Below are 24,246 nucleotides of genomic sequence, written 5' to 3'. Positions count from 1 at the left end.
GAGTCTGATTGCCAAGCATTTGTGCAGTGCCGACTCTGTGAGTGGCTCCACATTTGAAGACGGCCGTGGTTGTCCTAGACGGTCAGGAAGTTTCTCTGTCCACGTGCTTCTATGCAGAGTAGCATGTGCCCGAGGGTCAGGTCAGCAAGTCAGTCCACAGGCCAAATCCAGCTGCCTCCCGCGTCTGTAAAGAAAGTCCCGTTGCTCACGGCCCTGCAGGTCCACTTAGGGAGGGCCTAGAGTTGATTCTGCACCGCCTGGACTGCCTGGGCCAGGGGCCGGCAGACCTGTGTAAAGGGAGATGGTGATTTCAGACTTTGAGGACCCTCAGGTCTCTGTTGTCACCTCTGCACTCTGCCATTGCCTGGGGCACTGGAGGAGATGACTGGCAGGTAGTCCCAGGAAAGGGAGGGAGCCCCTTCTCCAGGAATCCGTCTGCCCTACCTCGTCCATCACCCTCTTCCACCCACGAGGCAGACCAGAGCTGCCCCTGCTCCCAGATGTCCTCAGGGTGACCAAAGTCCCCTCCCTGCCCTCTGAGTCGGGGCGCATGTCAGTGAGGCAGTCCAACACATTCCTGAGCCCGCGCCATCCCTCATGATATCATTTCCTCCTGTCTTATTGTCAGAGTTCACACTTGACATTGACGATGTCTTGTCCCAGTTTCTTTTCTTGAGGATTACCTCACCGCCTCATTCTTCATGCCGGGCCTCGCTGGCCTGACAGCTCCGGCTTGTCACACGTTATGGCCTTTCCTGGACCCTGGGTTGTTTGCCTCCGAGGACGGCAGCTCGCATCAGAGCTCAGATGGAATGTCCTCCCCGCGCTGACCACTCCAGCCTCCTCAGGCCCACATCCTGCCCTGCGCCCAGGGCCTTCATGACTCTTGCTACTAAGGCATCACAGCTTTCAGATTCTCTCATCAGATACGGCAGGGAAATCCAAGGGTGATCCTTACCCACACGAACATGCACGTCCATGATTACTTCTCTGCGTGTCCATCCATGTGTATGGACTTTTATCTGGGACGGTGTACTTCCTTTCAGCCTTCCCTGACTGCTTACCTGTACCTCCCCCTCCAACAGAGAAGGTCCTGCTCCCCCGGCCGGCCGGCCACTGACTTACCATCCATGTGCCCGGTCCAGCCTGTCAACCCATTGCCCAGGGACAGGCTCTCCCACCAGAGCCCAGTGCCGGAACGGCTCCTCTCCTCTTCAGTCACACTCTCCCCACTGGGTCGAAGCTCCTCAGCGCCTCTTCCTCTGCCTGCTCCAAAAGGCACAGGTCGAGTCTCAACCCCCGAGGTGATGTCTCGGGGAAGAGGGGCCCTTGGGAGGGGATCAGATCAGGAGAGCAGAGCCCTTGAGGATGGGATCCGTACTCTTCTAACGAGGCCCAGAAAGACACCTGCCTCTTCCACCCAGTGAGGATGCACGAGGAGGCGCCATTGGTGAGCCAGAAAGTGGGTCCTCATCACACCCCGAGTGGGCAGCACCTCCACCTGGGGCCTCTTGGCCTGCAGTGCAGTGAGAGATGAAGCGCTGTTGTGGATAAGCCTTCGGTCTACAGGGCTTGGCTCTAGCAGCCCAAGCGGGGCGGGACAATTGTCCCACAGGTAGAGGCTTCTGTCACCCCGTTCAGGCCAAGGACAGGACCTCCTTTGCTCCATCTGTGCTGGGCTCCATGGGCTCTGCCACGGAAGGTCAAGGTTAGGAACACAGAGTTGATAACACAGTCGGGTGGCTTCTGCCACACCGCAGGAAAAAGCAGAAGAAGGCCTGTTGTGGTTTGCATGTGAGGCGTCCCCCAAAAGCTCACGTGTGGGACACGCAGGGAGGTCCAGAGGAGAAGCGATTGGGTCTTGAGAGTCTTAACCCAGTCAGCGAACTAACCCTGATGGGATTAACTGAGTGGTTACCGGAGGCTGGAGGAGGTGGGAATTGGGGCGTGGCTTTGGGATGTGTCCACATTTGTATCCGGAGAGTGGAGTCTCTGCTTCCTGATCACCATGTGAGCTGCTTCCCTCCACCACACTCTTCCACCATGATGTTCAGCCTCACCTTGAGCCCCGAGGAATGGAGCCGGCCTTCTATGGGCTAAGACTTCTGAAACCGTGAACCCTCAAATAAACCTTTCCTCCTCTATAGTGTGCTGGTCAGGTCCTTTAGTCACAGCAGCGAAAAAGCTGACTAAAACAATGCCCATCTCCTTAGATTTGGAGAGGCCGAAATGAGCCAGTACTAATAAAGCCCCAGGATCTGTGTCTCAGACACAGAAAGCATCCCTCAAACATCAGCCGTCACTATGCGTTTCCTCTTGGGAGGAAAGCCATCTGGCTAGTTTTCAGTCCCCAGACTGCCTGCCTGTCTTCTGTCCACTTACTAAATATAATAGTAGCTCCCATTGTGCGAAGAGGTCTATGGGAATGTGTCCCTTCACTCGCACAAGTCCCTGTCTTATGGTACCAACCATTCCCATTTTACAAATGAGGAAATAAAGACTCGAGATGTTGCCCATGGTCATATTGCTAGAAAGTCCTGGAACCAAGATGAAGACTCATGTCTGCCTAACTCCAGCCAGTTCTTACCTTCTCACCGGAGCTCCTAACTCTGTGGACACTGCAGACCCTGCCACGGCTCTCCACTGGCTCCAAAGGCCCTAGCAGCCTGAGAGTCGTCTCAGACGAGTCCAGGACCCGGGATGCTGGGTGGCCCTGTGAGCATTTGCCAAACTGAACTGGAACAACTTGAGCTGAACTGAGTCCAAGTGATCCCAGGTGGAGCTTATGGATGGCCCTGCACCTCTTTGTCATTATAGCTCTGTGGCTGCCATGAATTCTCAGCACTTACCATTTGATTTCCTCTTTTAGAAAGACATATTCTTGGGTCAATCCCTCTCCCCAGTTCACTCTTTGATCTAACCACATACCCTCCCTAAACCCTAAGATGGCCGGCTTCACCTCTGCTGTTTGCTTAAGCCCGTTTTCTTGGTCCTCACTGGGTGTAGAGGGGCAACAGTGACTGGTGGTCTGTCTGGATTCCCCCACAAATACACTCTCCCTGACGCAGTCAGCAGCTACTGAGCACCTACTACCTGCCAGGTCCCACTGGGCATGCACTGAAACAGACGCCCTGCCCTCAGGGCTTCCCTACACCAAGAAAGGCAAGACACTAAAGCAGTTGTTACAAGTGGGATGGGATCAGCATGGCAGAGCCTGGTGCAAGGTGTGGTGGGCTGGAGGGAAGGCACGTTTCAAATGAAGCCCAAGTATGAGCAGAGCGTAGGGAGTCCCAGCTGGAGGAGAAAGCTGCCCGGGCCTAGGGGAGGATGCCCGTGCCAGTCATGACCCCAGGAAGGGGCCGTGTGCAGCGGGCACTGGAAGGGAGGTTAGCTGTTGCTGGACCAGAAAAGCTGCAGAAAAGGAATGGAGAAGGGTGGGAAATCAGGCACAGGACAGAACTTCCTGCTTTTCACCACTTGTCTCTAAAATCATTTTCCTACATTTTGAGGCCTACAAAAAAGTTCCAGAATCACCAGGGGTACCTGGCTCTAGTTCTCCTCAAAAAGGAGAGACCAGGTATGTGAGTCCGCTTTCTGTTACTGTAACAAAAGACCTGACATAAATCAACTTAAAAAGAGGAAACGTTTATTTTGGCTCTTGGTTTCAGAGCTCTCATGTCATGGTTACTTAGCCCTCTTGCTTTGGGTCTGGGTTGGCAGAAGCACATAGCAGAGGAGGCTGCTCACTTCTTGGCACCCAGGGAGTGAAGGAAGAAAAAGACCGGTGTCTCAATAACCCCCTAACTTCCTTCCACAAGGCCCCACCTCTTAAAGAGTCTACCACCTCCCCACAGTGCTAAGCTGAGGACCAAGTCTTTAACATGTGGGCCTCTTGGAAACACTCCAGATCCAAACTGTAGCAACAAGGTTTGGGGGGTTTTATCTGATAATATATTTTTTCTTAATCTTTCTATTCCAAAAACTACCTAGAGAACAATACATGAGACCCAACAAGTAAATAAATCAATCAGAATGAAAGGAAATAAAAACAGGAAAACGGGTCTGAGGACAGGGTGCAGACCATAATTCATGTGATGCTGAGTTCCCTAACCACCAAAGCAAAGAAGGAAAATAGATCAGTGATCCCTAATGTCCTTGACACGCTGTTGTCTTTTGGTTTGGGTTTTGGTTTCTTGATGCAGGAGAACCTCCATCTCTGGAAACTGGAAGGCCAACACGGGCTCTGCCATGCTGGAGCAGGTGGCCATGACGGAGAGGTACGGACGATCGGGGAACGGGGAGATGGGTGTGACGTCATGGCAGGAGCTGGGAGGGTACAGCAAGGAGCCCCGGATAGCAGGCCACCCCCGTCCAGTGCCGCCTCACCCGCAGAGGACTTTCCGCAACAACCCCTGGCAGGTCCTTATAATATAACCACATTCTATGGGTGGAAGAAATTCAGGACAGTGATCTGTCCAGTGTGGCAGAGCTGAGAACAGAGCCACGGTGTCCGGACTCCAAGCGTCTTTCTGGCCCTGCCCCACGGCTCTGGGGGTCAGAAAGCTCTAAGTGTTCAGTAAACATTTATGGAGTGCCAACTGCATGCCCTACTGGGCTGAGCACTAAAGAGGCCACAGTAGAACGATCCAATCGTTCCCTTTAAGAACCCTGGCTCCGTCTGCAGGGTCAAACTGACTGGGTCTTGCTTTTGAGGATTTATTGGTCCGGTGAGCCCGAGGCCTCAGGCTCCACCCTGTTCGCTGAGCTGTTTTCCACGCGTGCTTCCCCTGGGGCGCTTCCTCCTCTGGCAGCCCACGCGCCTCCGGGCTTAGATCTTCAGTGTCAGATCCCGCGAGAGAAAACCTATTTCCCAATCGTCCAACAAAGCGCGCCGGAGCCCGAGTCACTAATTGGCCAGGCGTTGGGCACGTGACCCTCCCTGGACCAATCACTATGGCTGAGTAGCCTGCGATGCTGTGGTTGGAGGGACCAAGGTCAGGCTCCGCGCCTGGAGGTTGGACTGGGACCAGGGATAACCAAGGGACGTCGAGACGTCCTGAAGCGGAGGGAAATTACTACCCACCGACTGAGACAAGCACCCAGCAGCCCACGCCCGGCGCCCCACCAACAACAGAGACAAAGGTCCAGTGAGAGGACCAGGTGGTCACCAGGGTGGAAGTGACCCTGAGCGCTGGCAGTGGGCACACGGAGAAAGGGCGCCTAGTGCGGGCCAGGGAGGGGAGGTCAAGGCTCCCTGGAGGACAGGGTGCCCGATGACGACCTGAAGAATGAGCAGTCGGAGGACTGGGACTTGTTCCTCTCTTTGTCAACTATCTGATGGCACCTGGTGGGAGCCAGTCATTGAGCGAGGCCAGGGACACAGTGGCAGGGAAATGGATTAGGCCCTGTCCTCACCCAGCTTCCAATTCTGGGACTATAAGCTGAGGTAGCCCCATGAACAGCTGTGAGTGGCCCTGACCCTTCCTTGCTGTGTGACCTTGGAGAAGTTAACCAACTTTTCTGAACTTCTTCAGTATAATGAAGGCAGTAATACCCAAGTCAGAGTGCTACAGTGAGGACAGAGGGGAATGTTCAGTGCCTGTGACGAGGAGGGCCTGTCTTCCCAGCTACCCCATGTGGCAGCTGCTGCCTTTGACCTGGGAGCCCACCTGCCCTAACTAGTCTTGTGAGGCTGTGCTTATCACCTGGCACCAGGGAATCCAATGGCCTGGGACACACCCAGGCCTCTCCCTGTGGGTATTGACGTGACATTCCTGGCTGTCTTCTGCACAGCCTTTCAGGAATTTGAACTCAGTGTCTCACAAGCTATTGGTGGATGTCCCCAGCAGGCCACCATCTTGGCTCTGCTCCACCCCAGGCCCCAGGGCCATTCCTGCAGGAATCTGTCATAGGAATGGGGCTGCTCCAGCCTGGGAATTCACTGTCCCTTTCAGAGTCAAGGACAGCACCCCAGGGCCTGGACAGAGCTCTCCAGTCCCAAACCCACAAGGCCAAAATTCCTGGGGCCCTTTAACCAGTCTCTGACTCCTCCCTCTGCCTGGTTCACGGGTAGCCTGAGTCCTGAGCAAAGCCAGGACTTGGTGATAGTCCCACCGGCCAGAGTGGGCAAGGACCCCACGCTCTCCAGCCTGTCCCACAGGGCTCCACTCTGAAGCCCCTGCCTTGACCTGGCTGCTGGCCGCCTGGGTGCAGCCCAAGGCCACCCAGATGTTCCTCATTTGAAAACACTCGCCTCTGGTCCGAGGTCCAACGTCCCTCTTCCTTGTCTAGAGACCGGATTCACCAACAGCTCTCCCTAAGCTGGTGCCCCACAAGTCAGCCACTGGAACCGAACACAGGAACCCTGACCGGGGAGCCCAGAGGACTCCCAGAGTCTGAGGACCAGAGCTTCCCTCCAGACGTGACCACCCATCAGAGTCACCGGGGAAGCTTTTAAAATTATAGATTTGTCTGAGCATTTGCTTCGCCCTTTGGGGATTCCAGTGCACAACCAGAGTCAGATCTGGCCTCTCCTTTTTACAGATAAGGAAACTGAGGCTGCAGGAGGGAGAGATCACCCGGGTTACTGAGGAATGAGTAGCCATAACCCACGCCCCTGCCTCTCATGCCGAGGAAGGACAGGTGTGCGATGGCTGTTCCCAGTGAGAGGAATCGCGGCTTACGTGATCTCTGGGATCAGATGGGTTCCAGGGCTGGAAGCCACTCAGTCACTTATAAATCGCTCTGCGCCTCAGTTTCTCCTTTCTCCCTGATTGAGTTGTGGTAGGATCAGAGGGGTGAGGAGTCTGTCCCCCAGGCACAGAACGCCAGGCACAGAGGAGCTCAGTGGGTGTGAGTTTAATCCTTCTTTTTAATCCTGCTATGCTCTGGCTGCAGCTGAACTAGGAACCCGGAGACCTAGGTAATCCTGGCTCTGTTCCTGCCTTGCTGTGTGACCTAGTCTAGCCACCTTCCCTCTCTGGGCCTCAGAGGCACTGGTGGATAAGAGAAGCAGTTCTAAGAGCTCTTCAGCCGTGATCCCTCCTCATTCCGGGCCTCATGGCTCAGAGACGCAAATAGATCTGAGAGCAGGCATGCCCGCGTGACCCTGGAGAGCGGGAGAGAAGCAAGAACGTTGACACAAAGTCCCCTGTGACTCCCAGAGCTGGCCCACAAGGGAAGCCAAGTGCAAGCCAGGAAGATGCCTCCAGATACAACCGCCCCCTTGTTGCAAGGTCAAAGTCCAGCATGGAGATCTGTCCCCAGCCAAGCAAACTGGCCCTGCAGCCTCGGGGTGGCTGGAAAGGGCACCAAAGCAGCCGGTCCAGAGGGCCAGGCCCCCTGCCAGCCCACCCCAGGTTGGAGCAGAATGTGCCCTTTGTGCCCCGCAGGCCTTGGTCCCAGGAGGGAATTTGGTGTCCTCAGAGCAGCTTTCCCAAGGGAAAAGGGCTGCAGGGCACCTGGGTGTCCAGGAGGAGCTCCCGGGGCCCTGGGGTGGGGCGGGCGGGGGGGCTGCGCATCCCGACGCCAGGCCAGCCCTCTCCTCGCCCTTCCTTCCCGGCGTGGTTCCTGTCTGGGTCTGTCTCTCTCCCCTCTGCCTCCCGGTCTCCTCATCCCCTTCTGCTGGCTGTGACCGTCTTGCAGGCTGTGTCCACCTCTCTCCCTCTCTCCCTCTGCCCACCCAGCATTCACTCTGTCGCTCTGTCCATTCCACAGGTACAGGCTGTGGGTGGACAGCTGCTCAGAAATGTTTGGCGGGCTGGACATCTGTGCCGTCAAGGCCGTGCACAGCAAGGATGGCAGAGACTACATCATCGAGGTGAGGATGGAGCGGGAGGCCTGGCTGGCCCTGCTGCAGCGGGGAGGGAAGACTCCAGTCGCGGGCTCCAGCGTGGTCCGCGGGTCCTGGCGCCTGGCCTGGCACATGCAGCTGCAGCTTCAGCGAGCAGCTTCCAGAAGCTTCTGCCCCACCCCCGTCCACCTTGTCCCACCTCAGCTGCCTCAGCGGCCTTCCTGCTCAGGGGCTGGAGCGCAGCCCCCAGAGCTCAGGACTTAGGTCCAACAGCTTTCCCAGCCTGCGACCCTAATGGAAGGTGGCAGGCCAAGAGTCAGCAAGATCCCATCCCTTGGGGCCTTGTCCGTGTCCTTGGTGTCCAAGCGTGTGAAGTGGACACACTTCCCTGGTCACTATGTGCAGACTCTGCCATTTGTTCATCCGACAAACATGAGCTTCAGGGGCTCCTGCGGGCTCTGCCCGACCTGGCTCTGGGGACAGAGCAGTGAACGCTGCAGGTGGGGCTCGCAGTGTGGGGAGAAGGTAAGGGCAGGGCGTCAGACGTCCAGAAGGGCACAGTGTGCAGGGGCGACGGGCGGGCAAGGTGCGGGGAAGGAATTGTGAGGGGGACTCATGGAGGGCTGCGCCGAGTCCCTCTCCAGACCCCTGCCGCTCCTGCCTTCTGCTCAGCCCCTCGTCCCTCAACCCCCTCCACCCCGCTCCCCCTGCTCTCTTGGTCCCCCCGCCCTGCTCTCTCTGCTCAACTCCTGCCCTGCCATGTCCCCTGTCCTTGTCCCTCGTCCCTCGTGGCTGTCTGCTGCTCTCCCCTCTGGCCTGGGATCTGGCCTCTGCGCACGCGCGCGCGCCACACACACACACACACACACACACACACACAGTGCCCCTCCCTCGGGAGCCCTCCTTCTCCAGCCCAGGGAGGCCGGGCTGCCACCAGGCCAAGACACGTGAGGAGAGCCCGTGGCTGCCCCCTCCTGGGGCGTGGGCGGCTCATGGGAAGCACATGGCCGGGTTGACCACAGGAGCCAGGCGGCCTCTGGGCCCTCACGTCTGCCAGGCTCCCCAGGGAGCCACAGTGCAGCAGGACCAGGTGACTCAGCAAGCTTCACACATGGCCAGAGAGGCGGGGCAGGGAGTCCAGGATGGGCAGTGCCCGGGGGGCTTCCCCGGGATGAGTGGCATCTGCTTGGGACAGCCAGTCCTTCCTGGAAACAGCGCTCCTCTCCCGTGCAAGACCCGCTTTCCCTCTGGCCCTCGCTGTACCTGAAGGTCCCCTGTGTCCCCCCTCAGAGGAGACGTTGAAGGACCCGGGACAGAATCACTGGCCTACACAGCACCCTGGAGAGGCCGGTCCCCTGCTCTCCTGGAGAGACCCTGGGAGCTTCTGAGCAGGCATGGGGACATCGAAGCTCCTGGGACCCCGCTGGGCCCTCCTGCTGGCATGTCCTCGGGGACTGCCAGACACCCAGGTGGCTGGTTAGAGGGCCCCTTCCTCTCTGCCCGAGCCCCTGCCTTCGCTTTAGGAAAGAATGAACATTCACCCGTGGGCGCAGGCTCCCTGCCCCCACACATTCGGGATGAAAGGCTTTTCACATTAAAAACAAAAAACAAATCAAAAGAAAGAAAGAAAAGAAAAGTAGTGGGCTTGGACTTCAAGACACAAGAAAACAACTTCTCAAAAATGTTCCAGAAAAAAAAAATGGCTTTGGGATTTTTTTTTTTTTTTTCTCTCTCTCTCTCTCTCTCAGAAACATTACGGGTTGTTTTCCTTCGTTTTGGGTTTGGGGTAGGATCAGGGGAGAGGGGAAGCTTGCCACGAGGGTTAAAAGGTACTTACTTTTTCCTATTAAGGAAAGAAAAGGGCAGGAGAGATCCAAATTTAATGGATTCCTGAGCCACAGCTGTGGTGAGGACAGGACGTGTTTGTGACCATCAGTGAGGATCCTAAGAGCAAAACACCCGGGGGCAAGGCCCTCCCTGACCTGTCCAGGCAGTGACATTGCTCACTGGAAGCATGTCTCCCTAGGGACACCAAGCGTCCGCTTCCCTCGGCCGTGTCCACTTTGGGGATTCCAAACTTCTCTGACCTCAGGTCCCTGTGGCGGCTGTTTTCCACTGTGAAGAATGTGGAGAACGAACCAGACCAGAGGAGGGAAGGCAGGGTCAGGGGAGAGGACAGGCAGGGTGCACGCTGGGGACAGACTCCAGGGCCATAACTCAACACAGCTGGCGTAACCCAGACTGTCCATGTGGCGGCCACTGGGATGCTGACGCCTGGGAGCTGGGCACAGCCCAGGAGCCCCCTGAGAGTCCCGGACCCTGCAGCAATCCGTACCCACATCCCTGAGCAATCTGCTCCACAGCTCCTCAAGCTCGGGGGGTTCATTAGACCCACCCACCCTCAAGTCCCAGCTGGAAGGGTCTTCGCAGCTGCTCAAACCCTTCAGTCCACGGCTAAGGAAAAAATGGACCCACAGAGGGAAGGTGACTGGCCCAGGATCTCACTGCAAGTCTGCAGCCCAACCTGGGCCTGGAACCCCCGCCACGCTTCTGTGTTCTGACACGGACAGCTGGTGAGAATTCACCTGGTGACGAGGAATTTGCATTTCTTTGGCCCTCGGTTTCCTCATCGTCCTGACGAGGATACTAACAATACCTGCCTCAGAGAGCTTTTCCCAGGATAACTCCAGTGGTCCACACCCGGGGCTTAGAACTCGGCCACAGCAGGCTCCTCCCCACCAGGCTGAGCGGGCTAAGCAGGACCTCCCCTCCCCCACACCACAGGTGTCTGTCAAGGGCCCACCAGGCCCGCAGTCTGGTTCCCAGCAGCCAGCACTGTGTCATTGTCCTCCGCTGGACAACCGAGGGAGGGTGGCAGGCGCATGGACTGGAGCTGCTCCTAGGAGCTGACACTATCCATGCCAGAGGGCTTCCCAGAGGAAGGGCGGGCTAGGTGCCCCCAAGGAAGGAGGCGCTACCCAGTCTGCAGAAGTAGGAAGAGCTAGTCCTGAGCATATGGGCCTGGAGGAGAGCAGAGGGTTGGTCCAGAGCTGGGGACCGGGGAGACAATCAGTGGGTTCCAGGGGAGTGGAGCAGGTGGACACTGCTAGCTGGATTCCATGGGTCGGAGAGAGAGAGGGTGAGAACACACGGCTACTGCACAGTCTGCCCGGGCCAGACTCTCCCTCCAGACCTTCCACAGCTGCCCTTGCCCGGGTCAGTGTCCTATGTGGCCTCAGGCAAATCCCTCTGGGCCTCAGTTTCTCCATCTGTAGAAAGAGTAGAAGGGCAGTCCCCATCTCTCAGGCCCACCTGGTTGTTTCCTGGGACAAAGTCCAGCTCCTGCAGAGTGACCTTTGCCCCAGGCTGTGTGGTAGAGAAGGCCTCCCTCCTCCCTCTTCTCTAAACCCTGGGTCAATTCCAGCACACCACCACCTTTTTTTTTTCTTTTGGTCACGATGGAGCCCCCACCTTCACTGTTTCCGGCTTTGGAGAAAGCCTTGACCTTGGGCCAGAAGAGAGGAGGCCAGCCCCAACCCTGGGAGGGGGCCCAGTGGGAAAGGAGGGGGCGGAGACCTGCTCCCCAAAGAAAAATACAGAAAAGGTCAGCAGAGGCTGCCGGTCAGGGTCACGGTCACGTTGCCCTCATCCACCATCTGTAGGCTGGACAGAACCAAATCCAGGGAGCTGGTTTAGACTGAGCCGTGGGGAACAGAATGTCTCTGGGGAGCCCAGTTCCAGCTGGAGGTGCTGGGCTGGGTGGTTTGCATGGAGGACATCGCCATCTAGTGGTCATTCCTGTCCTGCGCCCAGGGTCGCATGCCTGGACCTGCCATCCCCGCTTTCCACAGGCATGGGGGTCCGTCACCCTTCCTTTCTCTGCCACAGGTAATGGACAGCTCCATGCCCCTGATCGGAGAGCATGTGGAAGAGGACAAACAGCTGATGGCCGACCTCGTCGTCTCCAAAATGAGCCAATTCCTAATGCCAGGGGGCACAACACCCTCGCCCCTGAAGCCGTGGGTAAGACTCTCAGCAGCGCTGAGCGATGAGGAACGCCTGGCTCTCTGGGCTGGGGGCCCCTCGATTCAACAGAGGTGTCCCAGGGAAAGACCACGGTGGGCGGGAGGAATAGGTGGGGCTTCGGCGGCTCTCCAGGGGCCCTCGTCCCTGCGAAGAGGAAGATGTCTCTCCCCAGGACTCTGGGCACCTGTGGGCGGAGAACTCAGGGAGTTTCCATTTCCATGCCCCGGTCCTGGGCCTGAACCAGAGCCTGTGTACACGGGTCCCCCTGCACTCCCAGGGCACCAGTCGATGGAGACTATTGTGACTCCCAAGTCCCCGTCCCCCAGCTTTGACAAGCTCCCACAAAGCTCCTCCCCTCCACAGCCCCCACCAAGGAGGACCCACCCACTCTCCAGAGAGCCCTCCAGCCCCCCAGTCTGCGAGAGCAAGTCTCAAACCTGCACACCCCCACCCCGCCCCACCCCCAGTGCCTGACTCCCACACCAGCCTCATCTGTGATAAGATGCCAGATGGACGGTTAAACTTGAGGAGGGTACTGGGCAAGGGGCACGGGCAGCCTTCTTCTCTGGAATGTTCTATGTCTTCAACTGGGCAGCAGCCACACCAACGAGTGCACACGTGTAGAGACCCATTCCACTGCACACTTAAGAACACCGCATGCGGGTTTTACCTCAATCATAAAAAGATCTCTCCGAAGCTGGCCCTCCACCCAGGAAGGAAATGACGGTGGAGATAGCAACAGGCTTCCTTTCTCTTCTGCTTTAGGCTCCGCAAACCAAACCAGCAAAATCCCCAGGGCAAGGCCAGCTGGGGCCTCAGCTGGGACAACCCCAGCCACGCCCACCTCCACAAGGTAAGACCCAGGACAGCCCTGGAAACCAGCCGTCTCAGGGATGATGTTGAGGGCCCGCGTGTGATCTGTAGAGGGCACTCGGGAAGAATCCCTCTTAAAACTTCACCTATAGAGGAAGCACGCCCATTCCGTGCCCAGACTATGAGGCTTGCCAACCCCTCCGCCTCAGGGAAGGAGGAAGGAAAGAGAGGAGGTAGACTTGCTTTCCAGCACAGTGACGTGCACGGTGCCAGGCCCTGTTTAGCCACTCCGTGGTGGAAGCAGCAGCATTTCCTTTATTCTGAGGTGGCAGCAGAAGTTTGCCCAGGGGGCACAAGAAACTGGAGGATTTATAAGTCTGACCTTTCAGACCTTCTAGAAAGTTCATTTCTAGCTCATAGATGCCTGAGCCAACCAACTAAAGTGAGAAAGAAAGACAAAGCAGAACACAATCTATAACCTTGTCAAACAAAATTCCTCCTCAAAATCATGCCAGCAGTACTACGGAAAGGCCACCGTTTGTAAGAGGATGGTAAGTATGGATACGCCATGGGAAGAGATCCCGAGAAGAGCTGAGGGCCCTCTTGAGGGACCTTGGCAGCCCAGGCCTTCTCCCACGGGAAGGAAACCGCCCCCCTGCTCACTCGTGCAGTGAAGCCGGGTGGGCACACTCGGCCAGGGTCAGCTGCGGCTCCAGAGAAGCTTGGCGGAGACCCAGGGCCGGCAGTTCCTTGCGAGCTCTAAGGATCTGCTTTAAAAATCTACCAGAAAGAAAGAGTTTCCATCACGTTCTGGCCTTCCCAGCCACGTTCATGAAAGCAACAGATTTATTGCTTCTTGGGGAAAAAACCTTAGGCACCAGACATTCTCCTCTTCCATGGATCTGAGGAAATTGCCGCTTCCTCCCTCCCTCCCTCCCTCACTTCCTCCCTCTCCACTCTTCATTTCCTCCCTCCCTCCCTCCTTTCTTCTTTCCTTCCTTCCTCCCTCCCTCCCTTTCTCCATTACTGCCATTTATTTAATATGTTCTTTTATATTAGCTCACTTTTTCACATAAATGAATTTGATATTGCCTATTTCCCCCAGTACACTCCAAAATAGATGCACAATTATCAAAATCATACTCAACCACAGACTAAAAATCACCACATTTGTCAAAACGCTGGGCCAGTTGACCTTTCCAACTGTATGTATCTGAAGTCGAATAGTCTCGTAACACAATGACTTATTCAAAACCGCATTCATTCTGAGGGCCAAAGTCGGCTTGCCCATTTATTTCACAGTCTCGCTGGTGGCTTTTTCTTTGTCCCTTAAGCTTTCTCTTCTTCTCTATTCTGACAAATCCCCATAGTTTCGATGCTCAGATCCCTCTACCATTTAAAAAATAGTAATACTTTGGCTGCACGTGGTGCTGCGAACCTGTAATCACAGCAACTCTGGAGGCTGAAGCAGGAGGATCGCAAGTTCAAGACCAGCCTGGGCAACTTAAATAGACCCTGTCTCAAAACATAAACAGGACAGGGGGTGCTGGGGCTGTAGCTCAGTGGCAGAGCAGGTGCCTAGCATGTGTGAGGCACTGGGTTCAATCCTTAGCACCACATAAAAATAAATAAAGGAATAAAGGCATGCTGTCCATTTAAAAAAAAAAAGCGGGGGGCAGGGGATGTAATTCAGTAGTAGAGCACCCCTGAGTTCAATCCCAGTGCTGAAAAAAAAGCCACATTTATTGAATCTCCCTTACATGCCAGCCTGCTCACTGCTTTCCCCTCCCTGTTTCCTATCACTGCTTCTCTTCCTGGAAAATCAGAAAGTATTTAAGAAAAGGGAAACTGTAACTGTATACAACTGAGTGTTTGTCAGCTTTCCATCACTGTGACAAAATACCTGAGAAAAATCCACTTAAACAAGGTAAGATGCATCCTGGCTCAGGGCTCTGGAAGTTTCACTCCATGGTCACTTGGCCCCCTTGCTTTGGGCCAGTACGTCATGGCAGCCGGAGAACTTAGCAGAGGAACGCTGCTCACCTCATGAAGTCAAGGAAGCAGAGAGCGGGGAAGGGTCCAGGGGCCCAACATGCCCTTCAAGAGCACACCCCAGTGGCCTCGCTTCCTCCCACTAGGCCCCACCTCCTCAAGGTCCTGCCATTCACAGGCTGCTGACCACGCCTTCCACACAGGAGCCTTTGGGAGACACTGAAGCTCCAAACACTGGCGAATGCTGCAAACCAGCGCAGTATTCAGCAGGTCCCCGGGGGCGGGTCTCACTGCCTCTCAGTCGCAGGCAGGTGATAGCACCTCTCCCAGCCCCAGTTTCCTCAGTGATGAAGAATACGCCACAGGTATTGATGAGGAACTGTCCAGGGGACAATGCCGGTGAAGCAGTTCTCGAGGTGTCTGACCCAGAGCTAGGCCTTAGAAGACATTAGCACTTCCTGCTGATAACCCACTATCCATAACAGTTACACACTCTTACCATTAATAACCGTGTCTTACTAATAAATCTGAAAACCAGGTTGTCCTTGATCCTCATTAACAATCCTTCTAACTCACGCAGCCCCACTGCCTGCCTGGCAATAATCCATAGTTATAAAGGTTCCAAAATGACATGCGTCACCCGGCCAGGCTCCAGGCTTACTCTGCCCTGCCCCCACCTTTCCCACTAGGCCCGGGTCTGAGTTTTAAAATACGCATTTGAAAAGAGCCCCTTTTAAAACAGAGAGCTACTGTATTCTGGTTTCCTCTCTGGCCCAGAGTAGAAACATGCCGGATAAAGAGATATTATTTTAAGGAACATGCAGCTAAACACACTTCTAGTGAGTTGAAAAGTAATCAATTTAAAACCAATTAAGGTAACGAAAGAAAATGCTCAAAGAATTAACAATTCAGATTAAAAATAGCAAGGCTAATTTACTTTTTTAAACAAGGCTCATTTAAAACCAATATTTTCACCAATTTCTCCAAATGACAAGATCACGTTATTGTTTCAAACTCACTGTTCATGTCCTGACTCAGTAAAGGTGAAGTTTTTCTTTCAATAAACTTTGTTTTTTAGCAGCAATCCTGTGATTAGGCAAATACTTTTTATGTGGAAGTTGATATTTTTTGTATGTGCTCAAATAAAAAATGGTAAATTGTGTGCTTTGCAAACAAACAGAAAGAAATAACTAGGGTATCTCTTGATGAATCCAAGGGGTATAATAGGGACTTAAAATATAGCTGATGAGTTATTGAATGAGGACGCAGAGTTTTCAAAATATTATTGACCCAGGGTGGGGAAGGTAACTTAAGAAAAATGTACAAAACATGATGTTTCATTTGACCTGCAGTGGGTTTAGAAAATTAAACAGTAACCAACATTTAAAAATCAGGAACTTTTACTTAAACATCTAGACCCTCCGCCTGGTCATTCAGTCAGTCTCTCTCTCTCTCCCCCCCCCCCCCCTTCTCTCTGTCTCTTTTAGAGACAGGGTCTCACTGAGTTGCTCAGGACATAGCTAAGTTGCTGAGGCTGGACTTGAACGCGCCATCCTCCTGCCTCAGCCTCCAGAGCTACTGGGATTACAGACATGCGCCACCACGACCAGTAAATCCCAGCCTCTGTCGATAGCACAGAAATTCTAGAAACGATGAGCCTGCATTCCTACACAGCAGCTGTCAGGGGCTGCTCCCTCAGGCCCTGCTCCTCCCTATTGTCACTTCCACAGTGACAGGCAGTCAGTTGCTGTTTTCTTTATGATTGCGCCTCTTTAGAGAAAGCTCTCTGAGCTGTTTTCATGTCCAGAGGGTAGGTCCTTAAAGCAGAGTTATTTTTCTTACACTCACCACTTTGTTTATCTGCATCCCCGCCTGGCTCCTAGGTGTTTGAGTTTGAAATCAAGAGGTCCTCCTACCTACCAGCATGAAAGAGGTCATGATTCAAAGCCACATGCCATCAGTTGCTAAACTGGCTGTTATAATTTAATCCAATTTAAGAAAGTGTTCCACATGCTCAGAAAAATGTTTAACTGGGAGGGCTGTTTGGTGTACGGTCCAATGACCTTATTGTGTGACTTCCCAACAGTCACGTGGCAAGTTCATGACAAGGCTTGAGTCAGGACCTGGGGCTCCGCGTGCCAGCAGCGTCAGGGCCGCCAGTCAGACAGGTCATGCCCTCTGCAAATGTGCCCAAATGGCTCCATGTCTGAGGGGAGGGGTCGGCTAAAATCTAGTCCTTGTTCCTCTTGCACCTGGCCAGAGCTGCCGCCACCAGAGAAAGCAGCTGACTTTTCTTAAATCACACAAAGATGTGGTGAGGACTCAGGGCAGCCCGGGAAGGGAAGGACTCAGCTTCCACCTCTGTACAAAGAACACAGTAACATCTTCTTCACCAGCTTCTCTACAACAAATGATAACGCTGGTCTCCAAAGTTCTTAGAAAAGTTTAGAGGGCAACCCCCAAAATGAGGGAGAATTCTTCTCATTATTTTCAAAGCAGAACCTCTTCTGCCTGCTACACAGCCGTGAGAAAGAAGAATCAGGGTCCCTTGTAACCCCACCCCTCTGCGGTTATTATTCAGGGCCATGAACGCAGAGCTGCAGAATCACCTGGGAACTTGTAGGAGAGGCAGATCCATCCGCGGGTCCTGCTGGCAGTTTTCTGCTCCAGCTGCCTTAACTATGCAGAGCCGCAGACTGGGGGCCTTGAACTCAGAAGCTGTTTTTCTCACGGTTCTGGAGGCTGGAAGTCCAAGGTGGAGGTGTCGGCAGGGCTGGTTTCTGGTGCGGCTTCTCTCCTCGGCTTGCAGATGGCCGCAGCTTTCTTCTCCCACAGTTGCACACCCACATTTGCTGTCTCTTCCTCTTCTCGTGGGGACCTCAGCCCTGTTGGGTCAGCCCTCACCCCACAGCCTCCTTCACCCTTAATTACATCCTCAAAGACCTCCCATCTCCAAAAGCGGTCCATTGAGGATTAGAGCTTCAAGGTACGAATTTGGGGTGGGGGAGACACGATTTAGTCCAAACACCACCCAGATCGACTGTCCAAATCTTTATTTTGACAAGATCCCCAATGATCCGTGGGCGCGTTAAAGTTTGAGACCCAGTGATTCTATGTACAAACTTCCCGTCTTCCTTCCCCACAAAGCTTTACACATTTGTGCCAAAAAAGAATAAAACATATTTGCTGTCACATGAGCCACTGTTACCAGCAGTAGGTAGTCAGCATGTACCATGCACAGCACCCACGTCACTCCATGCTGTTCTGCCACACCGTGTGGTGTGATGAGCGCAGCCTATTCCGCTGACGTTGCCCCCCAGGGTGCCCGGTCACCTCCTTACGGTTTCACAGGTATTTTATTCTCAGGGTTCACTGTAATTAATGCACGCCTGGGAAACAACACTGTGCAGTCACGTTTAGCCTAACCAATGTGAACTTGACCCTTTCTTTGGCCTGCAGGGGGTCCTCGTCAAGCTCAGTCTCCTCAGCCCCCCAGATCCGGAAGCCCCTCCCAACAGAGGCTCTCCCCGCAAGGCCAGCAACCTCTGAGTCCCCAGTCTGGATCCCCACAGCAGCAAAAGTCACCAGGCTCTCCACAGCTATCCCGGGCATCTGGGGGCAACTCCCCAAACCAGGCCTCCAAGCCCCGACCCCCGGCGCAGGGCCGCAGCACCTCCCAGCAGGGTGAGGAGTCCAAGAAGACAGCGCCGCCCCATCCGCATCTCAAGTAAGTGCTCGGCTGACGGGGGAGTGGGGGCTATTCAGGGTCAGGGACTTGGAGGGAAAGTCAGGCCCAGCAAGGGCTTCCTCCCTGGCTTGAAATAGGTAGAAACGGGTCTGGTGCACAGCACTTGTGTGGCAGGGCCCAGGTACCTCTTGCTGCTGAGCAAACCACCCCCAAACTTAGTGGCTGCAGAAAACAACCATTTTATTTGTTCATGATTTGGGGGTTCAGCATTTTATTCTGAGTTTAGCACAGCTGGAAGGTTCTTCTGCTGGTGTCTCCTGTAGATCTTCTGGGTTAAATGAAGAACACCAAGGTAGATTTGGATTTCAGATAAACAGTGAATAACTTTGAGTATAAATATGCCCCAAATTTGCATGGGATATACGGATACTTTAAATATATATGTATTCGCTTTTCATTGGAAATGTGCATTGGGCTGGGTGACCTGAATTTTGACCTGCCAAGTTGGGCAACCCTCCTCTCCCGGGTCACGCCTGTCGCTGCAGTTGGCTGGCAGGTTGATTGGGGCTGGACGGCGCTGGCCTCAGCTGGGCCTCTCCTCCTCCCCGGGCAAGGCTGGCTTCCTCACCTGGCAGGTTTGCTTCTAAAAGGGCAAAAGCAGAAGCCTCAAGGCTTTGGGGTCCAGCTCGGAAGTGACACAGGGTCATTCTGTCATCTGCTATTGTCAAAGCAGGTCACCTGACCAAGCCTAGACTCCCAAGGCGGGGAAAGAGTCTTGACGGAAGGAGGCACCTGAGAAGGAGTGGACCGAAGGGACGGGGTCACAGTCCTTCTTAAATAAGCCATCCTGACACCACCCTGCTTCCTCTCAGGCCTGTCTCCTGGCTCACGGTCAGGAGGCGGGATCCCAGTCGGGTGTGCTCTGGACCCAGCTCCATCTGAGGTCCTCACGAGCCTGGGAGGTATTGACTCTCATTATCCCCATTGTAAAGACAGAGAATTGAATAACCGGGCAGAGCGTCTGCTGTTAGTAGGCAGAAGGGCAAGGACAGAACCCAGGACGCCCAGTCCAGGGATCGTGATAACACAACTTTTTTTTTCAAATAGGTAATAGATTCACTTGGTTCAAAAATTTTAAAGACTCTCATGATATAAAAGATAGACAGTGAAAAGCCTCACTCCAACCCCATTCCCACTCAATGCTTTGCTCCCCTGGTCCCTAGAGAAGGCCATTTTTGTTAGTTCCTTGTCTATCCTACCAGTGTCTCCTTATACAAATAAAAATATACACCTTCTGATTCCCTCCTCACCTTCTCACACCAGTGGTAGGATTCACTATCCACACCATTACACTCCTTAATTTTCAGTAACAATATATCCTACAGCTCTTCCACCCAGTTCATTGAGATTTTCTTTTTTGCAGCTGCATAGTATTCCACTACATAGTTGTACCATGATTATCTAGTGCACCAGAAGTAGAGACTTGATTTTAATTTAAACACTGATGCAACTAATAACCTTGAGCATCTACTTTCATGATATCAGGAGTCACTGTGGGAAAAAAATACCTAGTGTGTTTAACAAGATGTTAAACAAGTGATAGATGTTAACAAGTGACCCTCCAGGCCATGGGGCATAGAAACTGATAGCACAGGCTCTATAATCAGTCTGCTGGGTTGCAATCCCAGATCCACCATTTAAAAGCTGAATGGCCTCAGATGAATAGCTCAACCTTTCTGTGCTTCAGTGCCTCCATGCAAATGGGGACAGTATCCTCATGTGGTTATTATAAGATTAAAATGAGTTTCTGCACAGCATGTGCTTAGAATGTTATGGCACCAGGCAAGCGTGGGAATGTGCGGCCTGTCCCTGTGTACGGAGGTCACCCTGGCTATTCACAGGACAGGTGAGATCCTTGGAACTGAAGCCAGGTTTGGGCACTGGCTTTATGGTTATCTAGCTAGATATCCTGACCCATTGTCTCAGAGTAGCCTCTTTTATTTTTGCATTTTTATTTTTTGGCAGTGCTGGGGAATGAACCCAGGCAAGCGCTCTACCACGGCTACACCCGCAGCCCCAGGGTATCATTTTGTTAGTTCAGGTCAGCAGAGATTTACCAATCACCCACCCTGTGCCTCGTCCTGGATGAGCCTCTGCAGGGTCATGAGCAAGGGGCAAAACGAGTCCCCTGACAAGACCACGTGCAGACCCCTTAACCTCATGACGTCTCCACGTCCGTCACCTCCCCTGGACTGTGGGCGTCTTGAGGGCAGGGCATGCTGGCACTTGTCTCTGCATCCCCTGGGCCTGGCACCCAGGAAGTGCTCAGCAGGGGAGGTGCAGGCCAGGGGCTCCTGTGAAGTGCTCTGGGAGGCACCCGGGTCAGACAGCTGGCACCGTGCAAATGCCACAGTAAAGGCCTCGGGAAGGAGGCGGATGGAAGCCCAGCATGGCAGCTCTGGGAGGGGGCTGAGGGCGGGGGAAGGTCACTGGATTAGACAGAGGGAAGGGCGGGAAGGGCGGGCTGGGATGGGAGAGACCCTGGGAAGGAGGGGACCTGGCCTTCCTGGGCTCACATGGAGACGCGAGCAGTCAGCTCCACGTCATGTGCCACCACAAGACGGAAGTCACTCCATGTATGTGTGACGTGTCTCTCTACTCCCACGTGTTTCCAAAAAGGACACATTTTTTAAAAGGTATAAAAAGAAGAGGGCTGAGGGTGGGCTGGCTTAAGTCTTCATTTCACAGACAAGGAAAGGAGCCTTTCCTGCCCTGGGGCACCTGTGACCTGCTGTGGCTGCCACCCACCTTCGCTGGCCCAGCGCCACAGGCAGGAGGGAGGTCCGGCCTCCCTGGCAAGGCCTGCGGCCCGAGCAGCCTGGATGAAAGGAGGGAGCTGGGCTCCAGGGGCCGCCCGTCTCTGGCTGTGAGGGTCCTGTGAGGGTCCGCCAGAGCCTGACCTGCCTCTGCCAGCCCCCATCTCTGTACCTAAAAATTGGGGGTCGCGACAAGCACTTGCAGGTTGTGCGGGACCTCCCCACCAGTCTCGTAAGGGCCTGATTCTGATGTGGCAGCCCTCTGGCTTCCGGGATGGCCCCAGGCCCGTGTCTTGTGTCCTCGTGAACCTGGGCCTTGTCCCCAACCCCGCCTCTCTCTTGCAGCAAATCCCAGTCCCTGACCAACAGTCTCAGCACCTCGGACGCCTCCCAGCGCGGGACCCCGAGCGAGGACGAGGCCAAGGCCGAGACCATCCGCAACCTGAGGAAGTCCTTCGCCAGCCTCTTCTCCGACTAGCCGTCCAGACCCCAGGGCAGGAGTCCCAGTGCCCGGCCCTGCTCCTGCCCGGCCTCCTCCTCGGCCTTGGTTCCTGAAGGAACAGAAGCCAGGGCCTGAGAACGCACTTTCTAAATGCCTTTGACCTGGGAACCGGCTGCCCATCGCCACGTGTCCCCACTTTCCTTTGCCATGACACTCCCATGCTGTCTGAATGAGTGGGGGGCCCTCGAGAGCCCCCGGGCTCCTCGAAATCGGGCTCCTGGACAGACACCGCCTCGCCCACCTGCCGCCCCCGCTTGCTCCCCTGCCTGCCACGAGCGAGCTGCTGTCCGAGCTGCTGTCCGGCTGGCTCCACACTTCTCAGTGCCCCAGGCCTTGCCAGCCCCATCACACGCAGGCACTGTAGTGGGACCTCAGCAACACAGGAGCCAATGACTCTTAACAGTGCTTTTGGGAACAAAGAGAAAACCGGTCCCAGCCTGGGACTCTCCCACCTGCCCCAGCTCTGTCCACGCTGGAGACCTGCCCTGGGAGCGGTGCGCAAAGGCCCAGCACAGCCGGGGGCAGTGGGGACCTTGAGGTCAACAGAAAGAAGCCAGACCTGTGCACTGGTGGGGCCTTTCAAACCAACAGAGGCTGAGGGATACCTTTGATGCCACCCAGGCCCAAAGCGTTGCCCTCGACTGGACAGCCAAGGTGGCACAGGTTCCTGTAGGAATCCTGACCAGCGCCCAGAGGAGGAGACCCGCGCTTGCCGAGAAGAGGGTCAGGCGAGGGCTCCCGCGCACCCCGTTACACCACCCTCGGCCTCTCCACCTCCTCACCTGTCAGGACCCAGGAAGAATCAGCAGATCTAGGCAGAGGATGAGAAGGAACTTCCAGGTCAGCGCCTCACAGACTCTGCACAGCACGGCGACGCCGATTCCAAGAGGGTCCCGTGCTCAAACACGTTTATGCGCCTCCTTTGAGGATGCCCAGTACAAAATAGGTGGCAAAGCTCGGAATTCCTGCAGGGGAAAGAAACATCCACTCTAACTTTGTTTCGTCCTGACTTATTTGACTAAGCAAGTTAACTGCAGAGTGGACAGAGGTCTCCTGATTCCCTTCTCAGGGCCCTCTCCCCTGTCTCGGCCCACCTCCCGTGATCAGTGGGGTCCCAAATTACCAAGCACCTGGTGCTAGGAACATCATAGGTGCCCGAAGCAGCCTCCCCATCCCAGAATAGTGTACCTTAACCAAGTTATTCCCTTCCAGCCCACTTGGAAACTTGAAATATGTCTTCCCCTCACTGTCCTAGGGAAGGAGGGAGAAACTAAAGCATCCTTGGCCTGGAGTAGCTCCTCGGAATGCCAGCCGTGCAGATTGCTTAGTAATCAACTGAGGCGTATCCATGTTCCCAGGAGCATAAAAGAGTCACCACCTTTGTGGACCTTCCAACCCAGACTGAAGTGGTGAGGACAGGCCAGAGACCCTCTCCTACACTGGGTCACTAGCACCCTGGGCCGCAGAAGGACCTACCTTCAAGCTGGCTTCCCAACAGACTATTGGCTAGAGACTGACACGGGCTCAGTATTAAAAGCGCAAACCTCCTGCCTGGCTGACAGAGATCCACTTTGGACCTAGAGTCTTCTTCATCTTGCCCTCTTTGCTCCTCATGATCAGGTCGGTTTTGAAAGCGAGAGGGCCTGAGCTACTTTAGCGGTCCTCTTTCTCCTCCTGTTCAGGATCCCTGGTCTTGGATTCGGTAATAAGCCGCAGCTCCGGCATAAGAAACACCAGAGAGCTCCTGATGTCAGGATGCTCATGGGGAGCCGTGATCGGGCAGCTGGAGACCGACAGGCTTGGGCCCAGTTGGCCCTGACTAGGATCAGCAGCAAAAAAATAAAAATAAAAAAACGAATGCCCCGGCGGGAGGTGAGAACTGGCGAAACCCCGCCTCCTTTGTCCTGTGCCTGTGTTCCGCTGAGGCCAGTGTCTCTGGGACGGTCCCTGCTGGCTCGCCGGACCTCACTTCGCAGCAGCTCCTTCTCTCTGCTCAGTCTGTGCCCTGCTGCAGGACCAGCCTGGCCGGGAGCTGCAGGGGGCATCCGGGGGCAGCGGAGACCGGGCGATTGCCATCACCGTCGCCGCGAGGGCCAGCAGCTGCTGTGGGAGCAAGACTGTCACCACGTTCCGCTAGACAGGAGGCGGGGCCTCGGGCCAACAGGAGCCACAAGCCCGCTTTGGGGAGGTCACCTGAAGGGGGAGGCCCGTCAGTTCGTAATTCAACACACCTGTGCTTCTTCCTCCTCTTCCTCCTCTGCTGACCTAATTCTTTCGCCTCTTCCTAACCAGGTCCTGAGGACACCAGGTGGGGCAGGAGAAAGGGAACAGGAAGGTGATGTCAAAGGCAGGTGCCTTCTAAAGCGATTCTGTCTGTTTTGTAGAACTGGGGATTGAACCCAGGGCCCCACACATGGTAGGCAGGTGCTCTGCCACTGAGCCACACCGCCCCAGGAAATGGAGCAAAAGACGGTGTAAATATCAACCAACCTAAGGTTTGATCATCAGCCACCCAGTCTAGGATCGGGGTCCCACAGATTCCCTGCCTGGGAAGCCACTGGGCATTGACACTGTAACTTCTAAAATCCTGGCACCTGACTTTGGGTTTATAGTTCTC

At 54.9% G+C, this 24,246-nt stretch overlaps 1 protein-coding gene across 1 annotated transcript in view; it reads left to right on the top strand.

Annotated features, from left to right (window-relative positions):
* SYN3 (synapsin III) overlaps positions 1–22,212 on the top strand; it is a 422,306-nt gene extending 400,094 nt beyond the window's left edge. The window contains exons 8-13 of the mRNA XM_079141614.1: positions 4,203–4,277; positions 7,717–7,819; positions 11,681–11,815; positions 12,584–12,671; positions 18,083–18,350; positions 21,473–22,212. Of these exons, the coding sequence (XP_078997740.1) occupies positions 4,203–4,277; positions 7,717–7,819; positions 11,681–11,815; positions 12,584–12,671; positions 18,083–18,350; positions 21,473–21,605 (802 nt within the window). The 3' untranslated portion in view covers positions 21,606–22,212. The remainder of the gene's footprint in view (positions 1–4,202; positions 4,278–7,716; positions 7,820–11,680; positions 11,816–12,583; positions 12,672–18,082; positions 18,351–21,472) is intronic.
* Positions 22,213–24,246: the final 2,034 nt, after the last annotated feature.

This window comes from Sciurus vulgaris (genome assembly GCF_902686455.1).
Source record: "Sciurus vulgaris genome assembly, chromosome: 5".
NCBI lineage: Eukaryota > Metazoa > Chordata > Mammalia > Rodentia > Sciuridae > Sciurus > Sciurus vulgaris.
Note: the sequence above shows the minus strand (reverse complement) of the source record. Positions and strands in the feature narration are given on the sequence as shown.